This window comes from Dreissena polymorpha, chromosome 10 (assembly GCF_020536995.1).
Source record: "Dreissena polymorpha isolate Duluth1 chromosome 10, UMN_Dpol_1.0, whole genome shotgun sequence".
In the NCBI taxonomy this organism is placed as follows: domain Eukaryota; kingdom Metazoa; phylum Mollusca; class Bivalvia; order Myida; family Dreissenidae; genus Dreissena; species Dreissena polymorpha.
The window spans coordinates 42,053,375-42,074,329 of record NC_068364.1 but is presented as its reverse complement, the minus strand read 5'-3'; the positions used below and the strand labels follow the sequence as shown (position 1 = coordinate 42,074,329).

At 35.9% G+C, this 20,955-nt stretch overlaps 1 protein-coding gene across 5 annotated transcripts in view; it reads right to left on the bottom strand.

The window, feature by feature from the left end:
* The window catches only part of LOC127847816 (zinc finger protein 479-like), a 123,324-nt gene that overhangs the window by 91,158 nt on the left and 11,211 nt on the right, over nucleotides 1–20,955 (bottom strand). For 2 of the 5 annotated variants that reach the window (XM_052380009.1, XM_052380008.1), the window contains exon 2: nucleotides 2,383–3,311. The exons of the other annotated variants lie outside the window; for them this stretch is intronic. In XM_052380009.1, the coding sequence (XP_052235969.1) occupies nucleotides 2,383–3,217 (835 nt within the window). In that variant the 5' untranslated portion in view covers nucleotides 3,218–3,311. The remainder of the gene's footprint in view (nucleotides 1–2,382; nucleotides 3,312–20,955) is intronic. 5 annotated transcript variants of the gene reach the window in all.

The window sequence follows — 20,955 nt, the reverse complement described above, 5'->3', positions numbered from 1 at the left end:
CAATAATGCTTTGTGGATATATGGGTTTATTGTGTGGAAAAAGTTAGACCTTGAGAAAATCTACTATTAGCCTAAGTGACCTTGACCCCAGTGACCTCAAACGTCATCAAAAGGTAGAGGTCTAGCAAGGTACCTACATGCCAAATATGAAAGAGTATTGAAGGTGGTATGAGAAACTGTAACCAAAGTGTGACGGAAAAATCTAGTATTAACCTTGGTGACCTTGACCCCAGTGACCTCAACATCATCAAAAGGTAGAGGTCCATGCAAGGTACCTACATGCCAAATATGAAAGAGATTGGTAAAGTATTGAAGGTGCTATGAGAAACTGTAACAAAAGTTTGACAGAAAAATCTATTATTAGCCTTGGTGACCTTGACCCCAGTGACCTCAAACATCATCAAAAAGGAAGAGGTCCATGCAAGGTATCTACATGCCAAATATGAAAGAGATCGGTAAAGTATTGAAGGTGCTATAAGATACTGTAACAAAAGTCTATTATTAGCCTTGGTGACCTTGACCCCAGTGATCTGGTTCTTAGTCACTGCACTTCTCCTACTTGCCATCTGTTTATATTTCAAGTTTCAAGTAAATCCCTTCAGTAGATTTAGAGTTACATGTATGCTCCGGACAAAAATTTACTTTGAAATTTAATACAGGGAGATAATTCAAAAACTAAGGTAGATAGAGTTATGGTTCTTAGTCACTGCACTTCTCCTACTTGCCATATGTTTATATTTAAAGTGTCATGTTAATCTCTTTAGTAGATTTAGAGTTATGCTCCGGACAAAACATAACTTCGAAATTATATAAAAGGGGAGATAATTCAAAAACTAAGGTAGATAGAGTTATGGTTCTTAGTCACTGCACTTCTCCTACTTGCCATCTGTTTATATTTAAAGTTTGAGTAAATCCCTTCAGTTCATTAATAAGAGTTACATGTATGCTCTTGACAAGAATTTAGTTCGTACGGACAAACTGGCAACTACATGTATATGCTCCCCATTTTTATTATGAATTTTATGTTCTGTTAAAAAAATGTGATACATTTTTAAGTCTTATGATCAATAAGATGCAAGGATCTCATAATTATTCTTTAACTTATAGTATGCTAAAAAGTGTGTTTATTAACTACCTATGCAGTGTGTAACCTTTTTATGCAACTTCTGTGATAATAATGAACATGTGATTATATTTATTCATTCTTAATCAGTAATATACTTTATTAAACAGTACATATTTGATACATATACATTATAAAAATCTAATACATGACTGTTTCATGGTTACTGCCACCAATAACAAGGACCACAATGGAAATAAGTGAAAATCATTTTTCTCTTTTTTGTGTTATCCTTGGTATTGTGTGCATTCCATGGTTTGCTATGTATATTGCTGTGATAATATATTTTATATTGTCTGCATTATGTAGTAACTATGTAATGTTCATATGTTTACCAAATAAAATCAATCAATCAATCAATATATATATTTGGGGAGCATAAAAACAAACAATTGAGCCTCAATCTGTGAAAAGGGGGTTTAATGCATGTGTGTAAAGTGTAATCCCAGATTAGCCTGTGCAATCTTCACAGGCTAATCTGGGAGGACCCTTCCCTCCTAAAGTGGCGTGGCTTTGCGCAAGGAAGATAATTTTTAATTAAAAATATAAAAGCGGTGTCGTCCCTGCTAAGCCTGTGCGGACAGCACAGGTACAGGTACAACTGTTTTACATTCAACCCCAGAGCTTTTTTCAATCTTTTAACCCTTTCCCTCTAAGGAGCAAAGTGAAAATGGCTATCATGTGCAAACAGCATATCATTAGAACAAATGTTCTGACCAGGTTTTATAAATGTTGGACAATAAATGTGACTTCTAGAGTGTTTACAAGGTTTTATTATAGCCATATAAGGAAAAATGCCCCGCACTCTGGCAGCCATGTTTTAACATACCTAGAACCATTTTCGTACTCATCCAAGATATCATAAGAACAAATATTATGATCAAGTTTTATAAAAATTGGACAATACATGTGACTTCTAGTGTTTACATGGTTTTACTATAACCTTAATATACATGTAACTTAGGAAAAATACCGTGCCCCTTTTTGGTGGCCACCTTTTTCAACTACTGGTAACCGGAACCATTTTTTACAGTTACATGTACTTGTCCAAAATATCATTAAAAATATCGCCTGACCAAGTTTCATGAAGATCAGAAAATAAATGTGGCCTCTAGGATGTTACAAAAGCAAATATTCAAAATGGCGAATGACAGCAGGAGCCATGTGAGCCAACCATTGAAGATGCATGACAGACAAAAGGCGATCACAAAAGCTTAATATGAGCACGTTGTGCTTATGTCAGCTAAAACTAGAAATACCTGAGTCATCTTGTTTGGAGTTTGAATGTCTATGAACATCAAGGTTTGAGTAAAGGTCTTTTTGTATAGTCTCTCCACCCTGATTTTTCATTGTCTCTCCACCCACAGTTGGTCTAGCATAATATTGGTCAACATTTGAAAGTTCAATCTTTTCCCTTGTCTGAAATTCAGAATTTAGGTCGGCCAGTTGAGCTTGATGATCGATAGCGTTTGAATAATCACATAAAGCATTTGGATTGTTTTCTGTTCTATTGCCATTGTCCGTATCTGTATTTACAAGTTTTATAGCTATACCACCTACATAATTGAGGGAATTTGTTGTTACACAATGTATATAACTCTTGTCTGTATTTGGATTTAGAAGCTGTTTTGTTGTCCCACATACAGAATGGAGCTCATCTTTTTCTGTATATGCATTTGCATTGATGATCTTGTTTCGGTTCACACATACAGAATTGCTGACATCTTGTTGCATTATTTCATATTCTGTCTGTTCTGATTTCACACATTCAGACATGAAGCCATCTTGTTTGGTGCAATCTTGATCTATCTGTAAAGATCCTGTTTTTTCATGTACTACATTCGAGCCATCTTGTTTGTTGCAATCTGGTTGTCTCTCTTCCCATAGAACCTGTTCTGATTTGGCACACACAGAATACAAATCAGCAGCGGTGTTATACCATTCATCAGTCTCGATTTTGACGCAAACAGAGTTCAAGTCACCTTGTTCTTGGTCAGAATTTAATGTTGCCAAACTCACTGTAGCAGACATAGTGTTTAGGCCAGTTTGGGTTGTGAAATCAAATTCAGTTATTATCACACTCTCCCTGTCCATGTCACTTTCCCTGGTATTGCTTTCTATCTTTCCTTTTCTTATTGTGAACTTTTTGGAGGCTCCCAGAAGAGGACTTCTCTATGTAGGCATCATTCTGGAAATAATTTACAGATAAAACATGTTCATTCTTAGGCAATTACATGAGATAGCTATGGTCACAATTAACACTTCTAAATGTGAAACAAGGAACAAAATTGTCACAAAACCAGGTTTTCAGTTGAAAAAAAGTCTGATAAAGGGAGACAAATCAAAATGTGCATTGTTACCCCACTTGTGTAAAATTCAATCTAATTTCACTCAGGGCGACCTTCGTTTCAATTTGAAAACAAGCGATGTGTTTGTGAAACACTATGTCCCCATATATATGACGTTTGACCTTGAAGGATGACCTTGACCCTTCACCACTGAAAATGTGCAGCTCCATGAGATACACATGCATGTCAAATATCAAGTTGCTGGCTTCAATATTGCAGAAGGGACATTAAAATGAATGAGTATTTTGACCGATATATATGACCTTGAAGGATGACCTTGACCTTTCACCACTCAAAATGTGCAGCTCCATGAGATACACATGCATGCCAAATATCATTTTGCTATCATGAATATTGAAAAAGTTATTGCAAATGTTAAAGTTGGAGCAAACAGACCAACAGACCAACAGACAGGGCAAAAACAATATGTGACCCACTATAGTGGTGGGGGACATTAAAAGTCTGATAAAGAGAGACAACTCAAAATGTGCATTGTTATTCATTGTTCATAGTTACATAGTTGTTTCAAAATCATTCTATTTTTAAGTGTGGCGACCTTGACCTTGGAGATGTTGACACAATTCTTTCACGCGACACACCATCTAATAATGGTGAACAAATGTGCCCAATGATTTTAAAATCTAACAATGAATGACATAGTAATGGCCTGGACAAGTTAATTTATGGCTATTTTTGACCTTCAAACTCAAATTGTGACCTTGACCTTGGAGATATTGACGTAATTCTTTCACGCAACACACCGACTAATGATGGTGAACAAATGTACCAAATGATTTTAAATGAATGACACAGTAATGGGCCGGACAAGCTCATTTAAGGCCATTTTTTACCTTCAAACTCAAATTGTGACCTTGACCTTGGAGATATTGACGTAATTCTTTTGCGCGACACACCGTCTAATGATGGTGAACAAATGTGCCATATGAATTTAAAATCTCACAATGAACTACAAAGTTATGGCCCGGACAAGCTTATTCCGCCCGCTCGCCCGCCAGCCCACCAACATTAGCCAATCTAATAACCATTTTTTTCCTTCAAACCTGGTTAAAAATATTGCCAATTGCTTGACATTTACAATCATTACATAAAGTGGTCTTAACGCTAATCTTGATATATTATTTACTTTTTTATTTTATGTTTGAAAAACCATATTGTATACTTAATAATCTATCAGCTGCTATTTTAAAAGTTAAGACTAAACTAGACCTTGTTACACTATTGTAGAGACTAATACCCCTCCATGTTGAAACAGGCAGCATGTTACATGTATAACAATTACAAATCCCCTCCATGTTGAAACGGGCAGCATGTTACATGTATAAGAATGAGAAATCCCCTCCATGTTAAAAAGGGCAGCATGTTACATGTATAACAATGACAAATCCCCTCCATGTTGAAACGGGCAGCATGTTACATGTATAACAATGACAAATGCCCTCCATGTTGAAACGGGCAGCATGTTACATGTATAACAATGACAAAACCCCTCCATGTTGAAACGGGCAGCATGTTACATGTATAACAATGACAAATCCCTTCCATGATGAAACGGGCAGCATGTTACATGTATAACAATGACAAATCCCCTCCATTTTGAAATGGGCAGCATGTTACATGTATAACAATGACAAATACATAGAAAGATCCATAAAGAAATATGTTTAATTGTAAAATGTGGATGCTTGCGTATAAACACCGATACGATTAACTTTGATATTTATGTGAAAATAAACAGACACGTTGTTATATATAAGATATGTTATGGGTATGAATGGTTAATTACTGCAATAATTTTGACTTCCTTAATATAAGTTTATACAGTTATTTGTACAATGTATTCTCGTACTGGTAATTTGAAATCGTATATCGTGGGTTTAGCGCAAAACGGTTGTAACTCCAATTTTTGAAATTTTACAGGAGAGACAAAAAACTGCACAATTTTTTCAAAAATCTCATGCTGGATTTTTTCAAAAAAGCATTCATTTGCTTAGTTTCAAGTAGTGTCAAAAGACTTATTTCCAATCTGCAGAATAATTATGGAAAGAGATATTTGAACATGTTAAAGTTACAACCATTTTCCACCTGAAATTTTGGAAAGTTCATTTTAATATAATTTTTATGCAATAGGAAAGTAACTCAAGTTACAACTGTTTTCCACTGTTCATTTGGGCAGGTTTTAATATTTATTTGTGTGTTAAATGGAAGTATCTCATGTTATACTCTCTATTCTTCATCATTAGTTAAAGAAAGCAAAACTTACTATATATAGTTACCTTTTTTTATTTCTAATCAACAATCATTAAAAAAAAATTTGAACAATCACAATCATTTTAGTATCGTGTATAACATTTAATACATAATTATTCCACACATAATTGATACACGATTTTTTATAATAATATAATTCATTGTTTACTTTAATAAATTAAATGATATGAGATCTTTATTCTAGAGATCGACATGATCAGCTAAGATTCAAACTTTGAGGTATTTATCCCCACGCTTTTTGAAAAAAAGGTGGGGATATTGTGGTGATCTCCGCCGTCCGTCCGTCCGTCTGTCCGTCCGTCCTGGCCACTATCTCCTCCTACACTAAAAGCACTAGAACCTTGAAATTTACACACATGGTAGCTATGAGCATATGTGCGACCCTGCACTATTTGGAATTTTGATCTGACCCCTGGGTCAAAAGTTATAGGGGTTGGGGTGGGGCCGCGTCAGAAATTATCACTCATTTTTTTAGGTTATTTTACATTTACTTCTTTATTTCTACACCGATTCACTTCAAATTGATACTGGACCTCACCTATGACAATACGGTCAATCTCAACCATGCATGGCCCCATTCCCAACCCTGGGGCGCCCCGCCCACATAGGCCACACCCACCAAAAATTTCCATTTACTATAATTTTTTCATTTCTACACGGATTCACTTCAAATTGATACTGAACTTTTGTTATGACATTAGGGTCAATCTCAACTATGCATGGCCCCAATCCCAACCCTGGGGCGCCCGCCCACATAGGCCACACCCACCAAAAAATTCCATTTACTATAATTTTTTCATTTCTACACGGATTCACTTCAAATTGATACTGAACTTCTCTTATGACATTAGGGTCAATCTCAACTATGCATGGCCCCATTACCAACCCTGGGGCCCCGCCCACATAGACCACACCCACCCAAAATTGCCTTTACTATAATTTCTTCATTTCTACACCGATTCACTTCAAATTGATATTGAACTTCTCTTATGACAATACAGTCAATCTCAACTATGCATGGCCCCATTACCAACCCTGGGGCGCTCCGCCCACATAGACCACACCCACCCAAAATTGCCTTTTACTATAATTTCTTCATTTCTACACCGATTCACTTCAAATTGATACTGAACCTCTCTTATGACAATACGGTCAATCTCAACTATGCATGGCCCCATTACCAACCCTGGGGCGCCCTGCCCACATATGTCACACCCACCCAAAATTGCCTTTTACTATAACTTCTTCATTTCTACACCAATTCACTTCTAATTGATGATGAACTTCTCTTATGACAATACGGTCAATCTCAGCTATGCATGGCCCCATTACCAACCCTGGGGCACACCTATGTCAAACATTCGGCGTGGGGATACGCGTCGGCCTCTGCCGCGCCATTTCTAGTTATTTTATACTTTTATATACATTACCAAACAAGTTTGTTATCTTTATTCAGGGTTGGCATAAAACCCGGGTTTTATAGTATTGACCGGCCCGGGCGGGTAATACTGGGAAAACCCAGGTTTAACTGGGCAATACTGGGTAATAAAGATATTGAAATATTGTATAACTTATACGATAATAATGAGTTTGTACATATTAAAAGAACATATCTATTAACAATTTTTAACTATTAGTTACATTGTCAACTTCTAATTCATGTGAAAACATATTCATAATTCCTTTTCATTTTCATGAAAATGGAAATTCTTTTTCTTTGTCTGTTTGGATGGGCATTACTTGGGTATCGAAGATATTACACAATTATACAACAGCACAACTTGCATAATGATAATAAAGATTTAGTACATTACAGAAAATAACTATTAATTTTAGCAATTCTATTCTTTTATTTACACCGTTAACTTCTTCTTCATATTAATAATTATTTGTTTTCTGCAAAAAAATTGCAATTCATTTTTTGTTTGTTTTGGATGGTTTGGATGGGCTTTACTGGGTAATAAAGATAGTACACAATTATATAACTTATATAAGTCTCTATAAAAACATATTCATTAATTATTAAAAATTAGAAACTATTTGTTACATTTTAACCAACTACATCATGTGGAAAGTTTGGTATCCTAATAATACTTTCTTATTTTAACATATTAAATGAAATTCAATTTAATGGTCTTTATGGACAATACTGTGTATAACTTGGTATCTGTGTTTTATCTGATTTACATTTTATTAACTCACTTACATTTTTTTTCTAAAAATATGATATGATATGTAACAGAATGGTATTTATGCAGGAAGAGGGAAATGGGTAGAGACATGAGGGATTATACATGTAATATATCTTTTTGTTATTATTCAAATAATTTAGTAGATCTCATGTTGCATTAAGACTTATGTCCCGATTTTAAGGCAATTTAGTGTTTTAAATTATTGACACAGTTTTGTGTCATCATTTATGACACTCACACAGTTTGTACAACTAACAATAACACTGGGCCACTTAAATAAACATTGGACCTATTTGTGCAACATAAGGGCCCTATTAGGGCCAGACAAAGGCCCTCTAACTGTTTATTAGGGGTCATAAAAGATACACAGACTAGTGCCAATTAGGGCCCTCCCATAAACTGAGAAAACATGCTTTTATTGCTACAGTAAGTGACAGATTCCTGTTAATTGTGTTTCAATATAAACACAAATCATGGGAGGGTTTTGTCCGCCCCTTATGAAAATGACGGGAGGGTTTTTATCCGGGAGGGGTTTTGTCTAGTGCTGCAACAATACGCCAAAAACTGTATTGCAATACAGTCCAACCTGCCCAAGCGACCGCCTGTTAATAGCGACCAACAGTCAATAACGACCACACCGATTTCCTCCCGAACAATTTCACTATATATTGAACCTGCGAATAAAGCCCACCTGTGAACAAAGACCAGCGACCACCCTTTTACATTCCCAAATCTCCATTTTGATAGCTTACAACGACCACTGCAATCATAAAAATCAACGATTTCGCAACTTTCAAAAAACAAAATGGCCACCAGGACGCTGCGTAGTCACGTGATACACATCTTACCAGTGGACTCGTCGGTCGCTATGGAGATATTGGCAAGTGACAGTTTATTGCACTCGATAGCAGTTGTTTGTTTATTTAACATGCATCGCTAATTGGTAGTCGCCTGCTTCTTTTATGCATTTGACAGTTTGTCAAAAGTGTAAAAATTTGCCTTTGTATTTAAGTGACTCGCGATTAATGTACTAATTGCCGAAAATATCAAAGACAAATTTGGGGCTTTCATAAACTCAATAAGGAAGTTAACGGTTTCATATCATTTACGATGCCTATTAAAGACAAACATTTTGATAGTCATTCTCTTCTTAAATTTCTACGTAATAAGACGTTCATAGATTATAGAAAAGTAAATTGTCAGTTCAAGTTAACCATTATGGATTTCAAGCGTAAGTTCTTGACGTTGGAAGAACGCGTTAAGGTCATTAGTTTGTTAGGTAAAGGACACAGTTGTAGACGAGTGGCTAGTGGTCTTGGTGTAGGAAAAACTCAAATTCAGAGCACTTTAAAGCGTAAACATGAGATTATGGACGAATTCGAGGAGAACGTAAACTGTGAAAGTTAACGCCTTAAGCGTGAGTCGGAATTCGCGTCAGTGAATGACTTAGTGAATAAGTGGTTTGTTGACGCAAGTGCAAGGCTCTTGCCTGTGTCTGGACCTATGATCCAGGAGAAAGCCTTCGTCGTAGTGCTTATTGTGTTTTGTTGTTTCTACTGGTACGCTCAGTATCTGTCTGTAATCTTATTCTTGGATGTTTTCAGTCTTGTATAAATATAAGATGTCATTTATTGTCCATTATTGTCAACTTTACTGGTTGTGTAGTAGTGATTCATGTATTTCATGTATAAATGTTTGCTATGTTATGTGTATTTTGTACTTTGTTCTTTGTAGAATTACATGTACATGTACGTATACATGTATGTCAATAGTTATTTATACAGTATATGATACATTAAATAAATAATAAAAACATAAGGGAATAGAAATACAACATGAAATAAATATACAAATGTAAAACAAAACTGTGTTTTCAATCCTTTATTTCATTATACATGCATACGTATTCAAACATTTAAACAATAGATTACATACATAGATAAGGTACCTGTTAAAAAACTACTAGCATATTTTGCAAAGTTTTGATCGACCCTGCGAATAAAGACCACCTGTGAACAAAGACCACAACGACCAAATCCCTTGAGTGGTCTTTATTGACAGGTTGGACTGTATATTGTCAGTACAAAAATCCGTATTGCAATATATTGCAATTTATTGCTTACTTGTACCAGAATTATAACTGGCCAGCTAATCACCCAAAACCAACTTAATTACCGGTACATGAACATAACCTTTTCGTCTGCCATTTAGATAACTATTATAAAGGCTTACAAGAAGAATAATAATCAGAAAGACGATTGTGGATGTTTAAAAGCCGGTCGTGTAACTCATCAGAATGCTGTTACTTAAAATTTGTTTTGATCATTATTACTTCTGTTTATAATAACATCAATTTACATTTTGATTATGTAATTAACTGTGTTGTTATTTTTTGTATTTCCATATTAAAGCTTCATCTTTAATTTAACAGTATGACATGCAAAAGCAGATCTTGCGGTCTCCCATGTAACAACTGTACCCCGTATAATAAACTTTTTAGAATGCTATTTTTACGCAACAATTTATTTTTACTCAACAGTTAACACCGATTTGTTTTGTTTACCTTGATATCATTATTTTGAATGGCTTTTCTGGACAAAATGTGGATGAATTTTTGTAGAATTTTCGTATCGGTATGATAAAAATCGTATCGCAATTCAATATGCGGATTGCGTATTGCGATATATACCGATATACCGGTATATTGTTGCAGCACTAGTTTTGTCCGTATTCCATAAAAAAGTATTTTTCAATTATCCCTCATTATCAATTCTGACTTTAAAGTGTCATGACTGTTATTGTAATTCTTTTGTAATCTGCACAAACATGAAACCTAGAGATCCTATTTGGGGATTTTATGATACAATCACAGAAGGAAACAAGACTATTGTCAAGCAATATAAGTCCCCTACCGGCTCCACCATTGTCAGAAATTCCAGATTTTTTAAATTTATATTTGTTGCCATAGCAACCAAATTATTTTATTTAGGAACAAAATGAAATGACATGCATAATGTCCATATTGCCAACTATCCATGTTTCAAGTTACATGAAAAAATATTAAGAACTTTAAAAGTTATTGCAGGATCCAGAAAACTACCATTTTCAGCAGTATTTCTAGTCTATTTGTTGCCATAGCAACCAGAATTTTTGACGTCGGAACGAAATGAAATGACGTGCATAATGTTCATATTGCCATCTATCCATTATTCAAGTTTCATTAAAAAATATTAAGAACTTTAAAAGTTATCGCAGGATCCAGAAAAACCACTATTTTTAGCAGTATTTCTAGTCTATTTGTTGCCATAGCAACCATAATTTTTGACGTAGGAACAAAATGAAATGACGTGCATAATGTCCATATTGCCATCTATCCATGTTCCAAGTTTCATGAAAAAATGTTAAGAACTTTTAAAGTTATCGCAGGAGCCAGAAAAGTGTGACGGACGGACGGAGACAAAACCATAAGTCCCCACCGTAGAAACCGGTAGGGGACTTATAAAGCTAAAACCAAGTGTAAAGCATGTTCATGTGAAGTGAGTTCCAAAGTTAAAAGACTAAAAACTCACCTTCAAAAATGATCTAAGGCAGTGCAAGTGAGCAAAGCTTCAGATAGTGCTACATCAAGTGAGGTATGTGTTGCTGACAGTGCAAAACCACCTACTACGCCCAAGCAATGTTGAACAAGCAGTGTTAACACCAAAACATCTTAAACAGCAATCATTGAATGAGTTTACTGTTCAAACCAGTGACAATGTGCGTGTATCACTTGATGAACAAATAGCTAGGTTATTTTTTGCATGCAATGTTCCTTTCAATGCTGCTGAAAGCCCAGTGTTTAAGCACATGATCACAATGTTTAGACCAGGATATAACCGCCCTCGAGGAAAGACATCAGTGGTCCCCTGCTTGAAAAAGTCCACAGCAATCTGACCAGTACAATGAAGGACAAACTGCAAGGCAAAGACGTCACCATGATGCAGGATGGATGGACTGACATCCATAACAGCCCCGTCATCGCCACCAGTGCCTGCTGCGACGTTGAGGCCTACTTCATATCAGCTACAGATGCGGGCTCCAATAAGAAGACGGCCTCCTATTGCCCAACCTTAGCCAAGGATGCAATAAAGGAAGTGCAGGACGAGTATGATTGTAAGGTTACCTCTGTGGTCACTGACAATGAGAAAAAGATGGAGACCATGAGGAAAATTCCTCATGATGATGACCCAGACTTAATCGTGTATGGCTGCTCTGCTCATTGGCTAAACCTTCTGGGCCAAGATGTTACCCCATCGTCAGTGATGAGCCAAGTGGTTGAAATAAACAAGTATTTTAGCCAACTTGATGAATTAATTAACATATTTCTTGCCTTTCATGTACATCATTTTTCTATAATTCTTATATACAATATCATAATTAATTATAAAGAATATAATTATTTTTCATGATTGATTCACATGGTTTTTAAATGAATAAACAGAAATTTAACACTATGTTGAACATAGTGAAATAATAAAATTTACAACAAACAAGGTTGTAGAACAAGGAAATTTTGTTTTAAAAAGGTAAAATGTTGATTTGGAAAAAAATGAGACTAAGTATGTACATGTATTCAAACATATTTCAGCATAACAATTATTTCCTTGTTACTTTGCTCAATTTGGTCTGCAGTAATTTAACATAACAGAAGTAATAACTAAAGATTTGATACCATCAACGTTTAACCTGGGTATAACAGCAAAAGTCAGATCATTCATCAACATGAGCCAAATGTTACAATAATACCAGTATGCAGCATCTGAGACTGTGACAATGGTACCAGTACGTAGCATGTGAAACAGTGACAATGGTACCAGTACATAGCATGTCAGACAGTTACAATTATACCAGTATGTAGCATGTGAGACTGTGACAATGGTACCAGTATGTAGCATGTGAAACTGTGACAATGGTACCAGTACATGTATGTAGCATGTCAGACTGTTACAATTATACCAGTATGTAGCAATTGAAACTGACAATGGTTACCACTACATAGCTTGTCAGACTGTTACAATTATACCATTGTTGCATGTGAAACTATGACAATGGTACCACTACGTAGCATGTCAGACTGTGACAATTATTACAGTAGGTAGCATGTGAGACTGTGATAGTGGTACCACTGGGTAGCTTGTCAGACAGTTTCAGAGCTCCGGATAAGAGCCGTACAGCCGTAAATACGGCTTTTTAATGAAGGTTTACACATTTATTTTTATAAAATGGACGTACATTTACGACTTTAATAATCCTTTTAACGCATTTACGAAATACATCTGGCCGTACGGATATGTTCGCGTCAGCGCGGCGTGATGTGCTGGTCTCTAACCTAACGGCGCTTTTCGTTAATTTAAATTACCGAAAAATTGTATACTGGGTCTCGGTGTTATTGTCTATTTTGTCGCGTGATTTCCGTTTACTCATAAACCCGTAAAAAACAATATGTCTGCCCTCAACGGAAGGCCGTCTAAAAACACTTTGTTGTCATATAATGGCTAGACACTGTCGTCTAACCATCCTGACATTCAATCTGTAAACCCAGAAAAAGACATTGTCGCCCTGATATGAAACGATTTGATTGCATCGGTGGCTTAAAACGTTAAAAAACACGATTGGAAACGGATCGAAAAAAAAAGAGTGGAAGATTGGAAAACCGAATATGAGACAGTGACATAAGTGTTCATTTACTTATAGCTTACTAGTTGGCTTATGTTTTCTTGTCAAGTAAATGAAAAAAATAGTATTTAGTCTAAGTTTTAATGTGTAAATATATGTGCATCATACATTGTAATTCAGAATGGAAAACCTTATAAAGTAACTGTTTAAGAAGCTAAATATATTCATTATTATTGCTGCAAATGTTTCTGTAAAGTTAGTTATAAACCCTTCAATTTATCCAAGAACACGGGTAGTAAAATACTACCTGTATTTTTGAATATGGTAGTACAGGTACTAATTGATTTTCAGTGTTACTCCTTTTCTTTCTGTCTGTGGCAGTACCGTTACTAATTTCACAAATCCTTATCTGGAGCTCTGCAGTTTGTTGCAATAATCCAACTCCCAGCTATTGACCCTCCGGAAGTTGCAACTGAAAACCCGATTTTCCATAGAAACGTGCCGCTTAGAATCTGGTGGCAGTTAAATCAGAATTATAATAGCCACATAAACTATATTCTGGCATAAATGAACGCAAATAGATCGTAAATATATCCATAATGCGCAAATTAAAACAACTTTCATGATATGTTATGCTTGCATAATATTGATATAAATCCAAAGTTTCAAACACATGAATGGTTCATTTAAATCTCGTCAGCGAGATAGATTTTGTGACTAATCTACCAATCGTATTATAACGACTATCTTCGAAACATCCGTAACTCGTAAGAAAGATCGAGTCATCAATTCAAAACTTCGGCTTTCAGTTTTATAACGGTTTTTGTATAAAGTTTTTGTTTTGGGTATTTCTCTGCAACGCACTCGCAAATTGATATTGGTAATAACAGGTAATGTGTTTGTAACTATGTATTAGATTGATCGAACTTGATTTTATAGACATATGTGAGACATAATTTTTTTACATTAAACAATGGCTTAACAAGAAGAACTCTGAGCTGTATGAATGTACTTATAAACGCTCAGAGCATTCATGAACAAGGGAAAAAATTGTCACAAAACCAGGTTTTCATTGTGAAAAAAAAATCTGATAAAGGGAGAAAACTCAAACTGAATTTTTTAAATGAACAAACAAAATTAACCCCCTTTGTAAATTTGTTTTTAAAAAAAATATATTTTTAGTCGTGGCGACTTGACATTGGAGATATTGACGTGATTCTTTCGTGCGACACACCGTCCCATGATGGTGAACAAATGTGCCAAATGATTTTAAAATCTCACAATGAATGACATAGTTATGGCCACGACAAGCTCATTTATGGCCATTTTTAACCTTTGAACTCAAAGTGTGACCTTGACCTTGGAGATAGCGACGTAATTATTTCGCGCGACACACCGTCCAATGATGGTGAACAAATGTGCCAAATGATTTTAAAATCTGACAATGAACGACATAGTTATGGCCCGGACAAGCTTGTTCCGCCCGCCCGCCAGCCCGCCCGCATTCGCCAATTTAATAACCAGTTTTTTCCTTCGGAAAACCTGGTTAAAAACTAGTCAGACTAGCTGTGACAATTATACAAGTATGTGGCATGTCAGACTGTGACGATGGTACCAGTATGTAGCATGTCAGACTTGACAATGGTACCGGTATGTATTATGTTAGACTGTGACAATGGTACCAATATGTAGCATGTCAGACTGACAATTTTACCAGTACATAGCATGTGAGACTGAGACAATGGTACCAGTACGTAGCATCTGAGACTATGACAATGTAAAAGGTACGTAGCATCTAACACTGTGACAGTGGTAACGGTATGTAGCATGTCAGACTGTTACAATGGTACCAGTACGTAGCATCTGAGACTGTGACAATGTTACAGGTACGTAGCATCTAACACTGTGACAGTGGTAACGGTATGTAGCCTGTTAGACTGTTACAATGGTACCAGTATGTAGCATGTCAGACTGTTACAATTATACCATTATGTAACATGTGAGACTGTGACACTGGTACCACTACATGTACGTAGCTTGTCAGAATGTTACAATTATACCAGTATGTAGCATGCTAGACTGTGACAATGATACCAGTATGTAGCATGTCAGACTGTGACAATGGTACCAGTACATAGCATCTGCAACTGTGACAATGGTACCAGTATGTGGCATGTCAGACTGTGCCAATTGTACCAGTATGTAGCATGTCAGACTGGGATAATGGTACCTGTATGAAGTATCTCAGACTGTGACAATTTAAAAGTATGTAGCATGTGAGACTGAGACAATGGTACTAGTACGTAGCATCTGAGACTGCGAAAATGGTACTGGTATTTAGCATCTGCGACTGTGACAATGGAACCGGTAGGTAGCATGTCAGACGGTAACATTTATACCAGTATTTAGCATGTGAGACTGTGACAATTTTACCACTACATAGCTTGTCAGACAGTTACAATTATACCAGTAGGTAGCAGTGCCCCAGATAAGCTGCGTATATGCGTCTTTCACCCTATTAAAATGTTTAAAAACGCAAAGAACTACAATATCATGCGTATTGAAAACGCAACCAATTTGGCTTTAACACAAATTCCTAAAATTCGATGCGTACGATACAATGGCTTCAATCGAGAATGTTTATCCAATTCTCGGTATATCGTTTTTGCAATTATTGTCGTAATGTGACGTCGCTTTTATTCAGCAACCGTCTGGATGAAGGAGCAGGGAAACAGTCAAAGTTATTTAAACGCTCTGCTGACTAGATTTCATAGTTAATTACAGCATCTGACAAAATTATTTACGACATACATGCGTTTTCAATCTAATTAAATCCGTCGCTCTTTTTGCATGTATTTGTAAAGCGTCTGTACAGTACTTTCAGTTTCTTTAACGATGCAAAATAAAAATGTCTATGAGAGGTCGAAAGAAGTCCGTATTTGTTGGGCCAAAATATCAATAGATCTCAAACTTTTTTAACCAAGAAAGCAAGAGCCATTAAGTAAAAATTAATTGTGATATCCATTTTTTAAGTTTAAAGGTTAAAGTATGGACAGTTTCTCGGATAAAAGATATTATGAAACATAATTTTATTAAAGTTTATTACAATAGTTACAGTTTTATTGAATCCATACAAGTGTGCAGCTTCAACAGAAGTAATCTGAATCTGAATGGATACGTTGAAGTTACCAAGATTGGCTTTTATTCAATGGGGAAAGCAGCAATGATTTTAAGGTATGATTTTTTATAACTCATTTCAAAAGGAAATCTCCCTATTTTTGAAAATCAATGGGTGAAAACCCTATTTCCCAAATAATTATCTGGGGCACTGGGTAGCATGTCAGATTGTGAAAATGGTACCACTTTGTAGCTTGTCAGACTGTTACAATTATACCTGTACGTATCATGTTAGACTGTGACAATGGTACCAGTATGTAGCATGTAAGACTGTTACATTGGTACCAGTACGTAGAATCTGCGACTGTGACAATGGTACGAGTACATGTACCTGAAACAACTTTTTTCAATTTTGTCAATTTACCAAAACATGAAAAGGCCCCTTTAAGAAAGATGTAAAGATAATTACAATGTATGTATGTTCTTGAGCCTTGAAAAAAACAAGAAACCGTCGGAGACGGGTGATGCTCCCCAAAGGTTTTTTTGTCACAATATTGCACTATATATTCAGCAGGGCTTTCCTTAGACCTCAAATCTCAAGAGTCAAGGACTCTTGGGACCATATTTTCAAGAGTCAAAATCAAACTTATAAGAGTCCTAATAATAACGCAGGAGAGTCCATGATTTTTTGCAATTTAAGCAAATTACTGAGATATAATATATAAAAAGCAACAAATTAAAAGATATGTTCACATTTATTTCTTACATTGTACTGTCACTACAACACTGTGCATTTAAACACAATATCTCAATGATTAATAAATACAAAACATGTATTCTAATACGTAACAACATTTACTTCATGTATACAGCAGAGTGATATGTCATATGTTCTAAACAACATCTCAAAGAGTAATATGTCATATCATGTCTTACACAACATCTCAGAGAGCAATATGTCATATGTCCGACAAAACATCTCAAAGATTACATACAAAATATGTATTCTAATACAACATTTACTTCATGTACATGTATACAGCAAAACAATATGTCATATGTCCTACAAACTAACAATCATTTGAGCAAATAAATAAATCATTCATGCATTTAAAGAGTGATCTCAAATGGGTGCCCTAGTAAAGAAAAGGTAATAAAACAACACTATGACTACACACACACACACAACTAGCATAAAACCAGCAAACTATCACTTTCTTCTCTTGCACATGTCCTGAAACCTGCGCAGCACATTCTGGGATGGAATAACAGATTCTGGGATCCAATAACTTTGTTTGACCGTTTCGCTTGGCTATTAAATTAAGAATGAAATACAAAATGTTAAAAAAAAAAAATTCCGCTGGCTATCACAAAAAAACATACGGGTGGCACCTTAACACAATAGCCTATATAAATCGGTAAACTATAAAAGGAAATTATTTCTACTCACCGATAAAGATGCCTCCGTATTTAATCCCATTAAAAATTCCGACACCCTTTAATTATTTCATGTGCCATCTTCACGTGCGACAAACACGCCGTTTTCTATGCCTTCTCAAACGGTCAATTACTACGCCTACATGTATTTTGTAATCAATTAGCACATGCGAAAATTGTCACTTTGCCACAAGGTCAGTTTATATCGGTTCTATAGTTATTTTAAGCAACTTTGATGCAAAGCGTGTAATTTGATGTTGTAGACAGTACATATGACAGCATAACTTTCGCGCGCCTTTGAATTGAGCAAACATGAAGTAAAACAGTGATGGGTGCATTCAGCTTTGGAAATACATTCTGACATACTCTGGAAATATCTTAAAATATGCTTTACAGTGTACTGTGGATATGGATGTTATTATTTTATTTTGAATATTATTAAAACTGACGCGGACAAGTCCATTCTGTTTTGGGGGGTTTATAGTTCTTCTTAAATACTCTGAGCTTTTATGAGTACATACGTACAGCTCAGAGGGTCAATACCTGGGAGTTGGATTATTACAACTAGGTGGGTTTAATACACATCTTTTCCTCAAACAGCTGATAACAAATGCTATGATAAATAATGGAAAGTTAATACACGCGTCATCGAACCAGCAGTGTTTTAATTGGTCAATACTAGATTTCTCAATTAACCAAACTCCGCCTACTGGGTGGACTTGTGCTTCGATGATTGGAAGCGGGCGTTAACGATTAGCGTCTACTAAATGAGATACTCCGCCCAGAGCCAATTATCGCTTAGTCTTAACAACTTTTGATCTCGTTGACGCAAGTCGGTATATTCCCCCGGGTCAAATGTGACGCATGACATAATTTTCTCAAGAGTCAAAAAGGGGTCTTCTATAATTTTCAAGTGTCAAAACCCGGGAGCTCGGGTCAAAGGAAAGCCCTGTTCAGATAAAAGGAAACGTCTTGAGAGCACAGTAGTTGGTGGGACAAGAAATTTGTTATATACAATTTCAAAGGGCCATTACTCTGTGAAAAATCATCCGACCAGAACCCGCTGATAATATGCACATCTCCTCTTGGTAGTGAAGCTTCCCATAAAGTTTCATTGAATTCCGGTCATTAGTTACTGAGAAATAGCCCGGACAAGAATTGCACTATATGTACAGTTAATGGAAAATTTCAAAGGGTCAAAACTCTTTGAAACTGCAAAATCATCCGAACAGAACCTGCTGATAATATGCACATCTCCTCTCGGTAGTGAAGCTTCCCATAAAGTTTCATTGAATTCCGGTCATTAGTTGCTGAGAAATAGCCCGGACAAAAATTGTGCACGGACGGACACACGGACGGACAAACAGACGAAGCAGCGACTATATGCCTCCCCCCAAAAAATTTGGGGGAGCATACAAATCAAAACAACCTTCAGAATGTCAAGGCCCACATGGCAAGCAAATCTAACAGTGATGTCATAAATATGATATCATCAACTAAAGATGTGAAGATGAGTTACTTCCCTTCTAACATTGCCCAAGTAATTTTTTGTTTTTTGTGCTCAAAGGTTGTAACTTGAGATTCAACCGTTTTGCATAAAAAAAATATCCAAAATTAAATACAACCATAAGACAAATACATGTTTTCATAGGTAAATGTTCCGAGTATAGTCTTAATATCTATTTAGGATGTGTAAAGTAAAAAACAACTTAAAAAATGAAAAAAGATTATTCTTGGTAAAAAAAAAAGTTGAGTTACAACCCTTTTGCGCTTAGCCCACGATAAAGCATGTAAAGTTATTACATAGCCATAGTAAATTATGCTCGCTTGGCCATTGTCGGCATGGGGTACTTTTAAAAAATACTACAAAGTACGCAGAGCACAGAAAATAAATATTAGAAAGTGCCCCGGAGTATGACAGGGTGCCTTCAAGCGTACCCGGTGTACATGGAAGACCACTTTTGAGTACCCGGGTACTTTTAAGTAGTAACTGAGAAGACGACGATTAATTGAGACAACCATAATTGGTTACTGTCGGCTAATGTCCTATTAAACGTTAGTTATGCATGATGTCCCTGGATCTTGCTTAGGCTTTGGCTTTCACTAAGCACATCATAAAAAAAAGAAATACATGTATGTGCAAATCAGTTGTATGTGTTTATATACTACATGTACCCTGGATACTTAAAAGTATACTACAAAGTACCCGGTGTACTGAAAATATACTTTAACAGTGATTTTTTTGCCCAAAATTACAGCTGATATTCAGCTGCTTCCCAATTGCAAAAAATGACGTTTTTTCCCAAACATTTGATTAAAATTTCCCAAAAAAGACAAAATTTTCCCAATAAAGCCAATAAGATTACAGATGGAGATATCGACGTAATTATTTCGCGAGACACACCGTCCAATGATGGTGAACAAATGTGCCAAATGATTTTAAAATATGACAATGAACGACATAGTTATGGCCCGGACAAGCTTGTTCCGCCCGCCCGCCAGCCAGCCAGCCCGCCCGCATTCGCCAATCTAATAACCAGATTTTTCCTTCGGAAAACCTGGTTAAAAATGCTGTCAAACATACTCTTATAATTTTAATTCTGTTCTTATAATCATATTTATAATGTTTCCCTATTTCATGGTTTATCGCGCTATTTTCCCCAATTTCATGGTTTATAACGCTATTTTTCCCAATTTCACGGTTTATCGCGCTAATTTTCCCAATCCAAATGGCACAGGCTGTAACAAAAAAATCAAAAGGCCGGATGCCTTCCAGCGTATTATCTGTATCCAG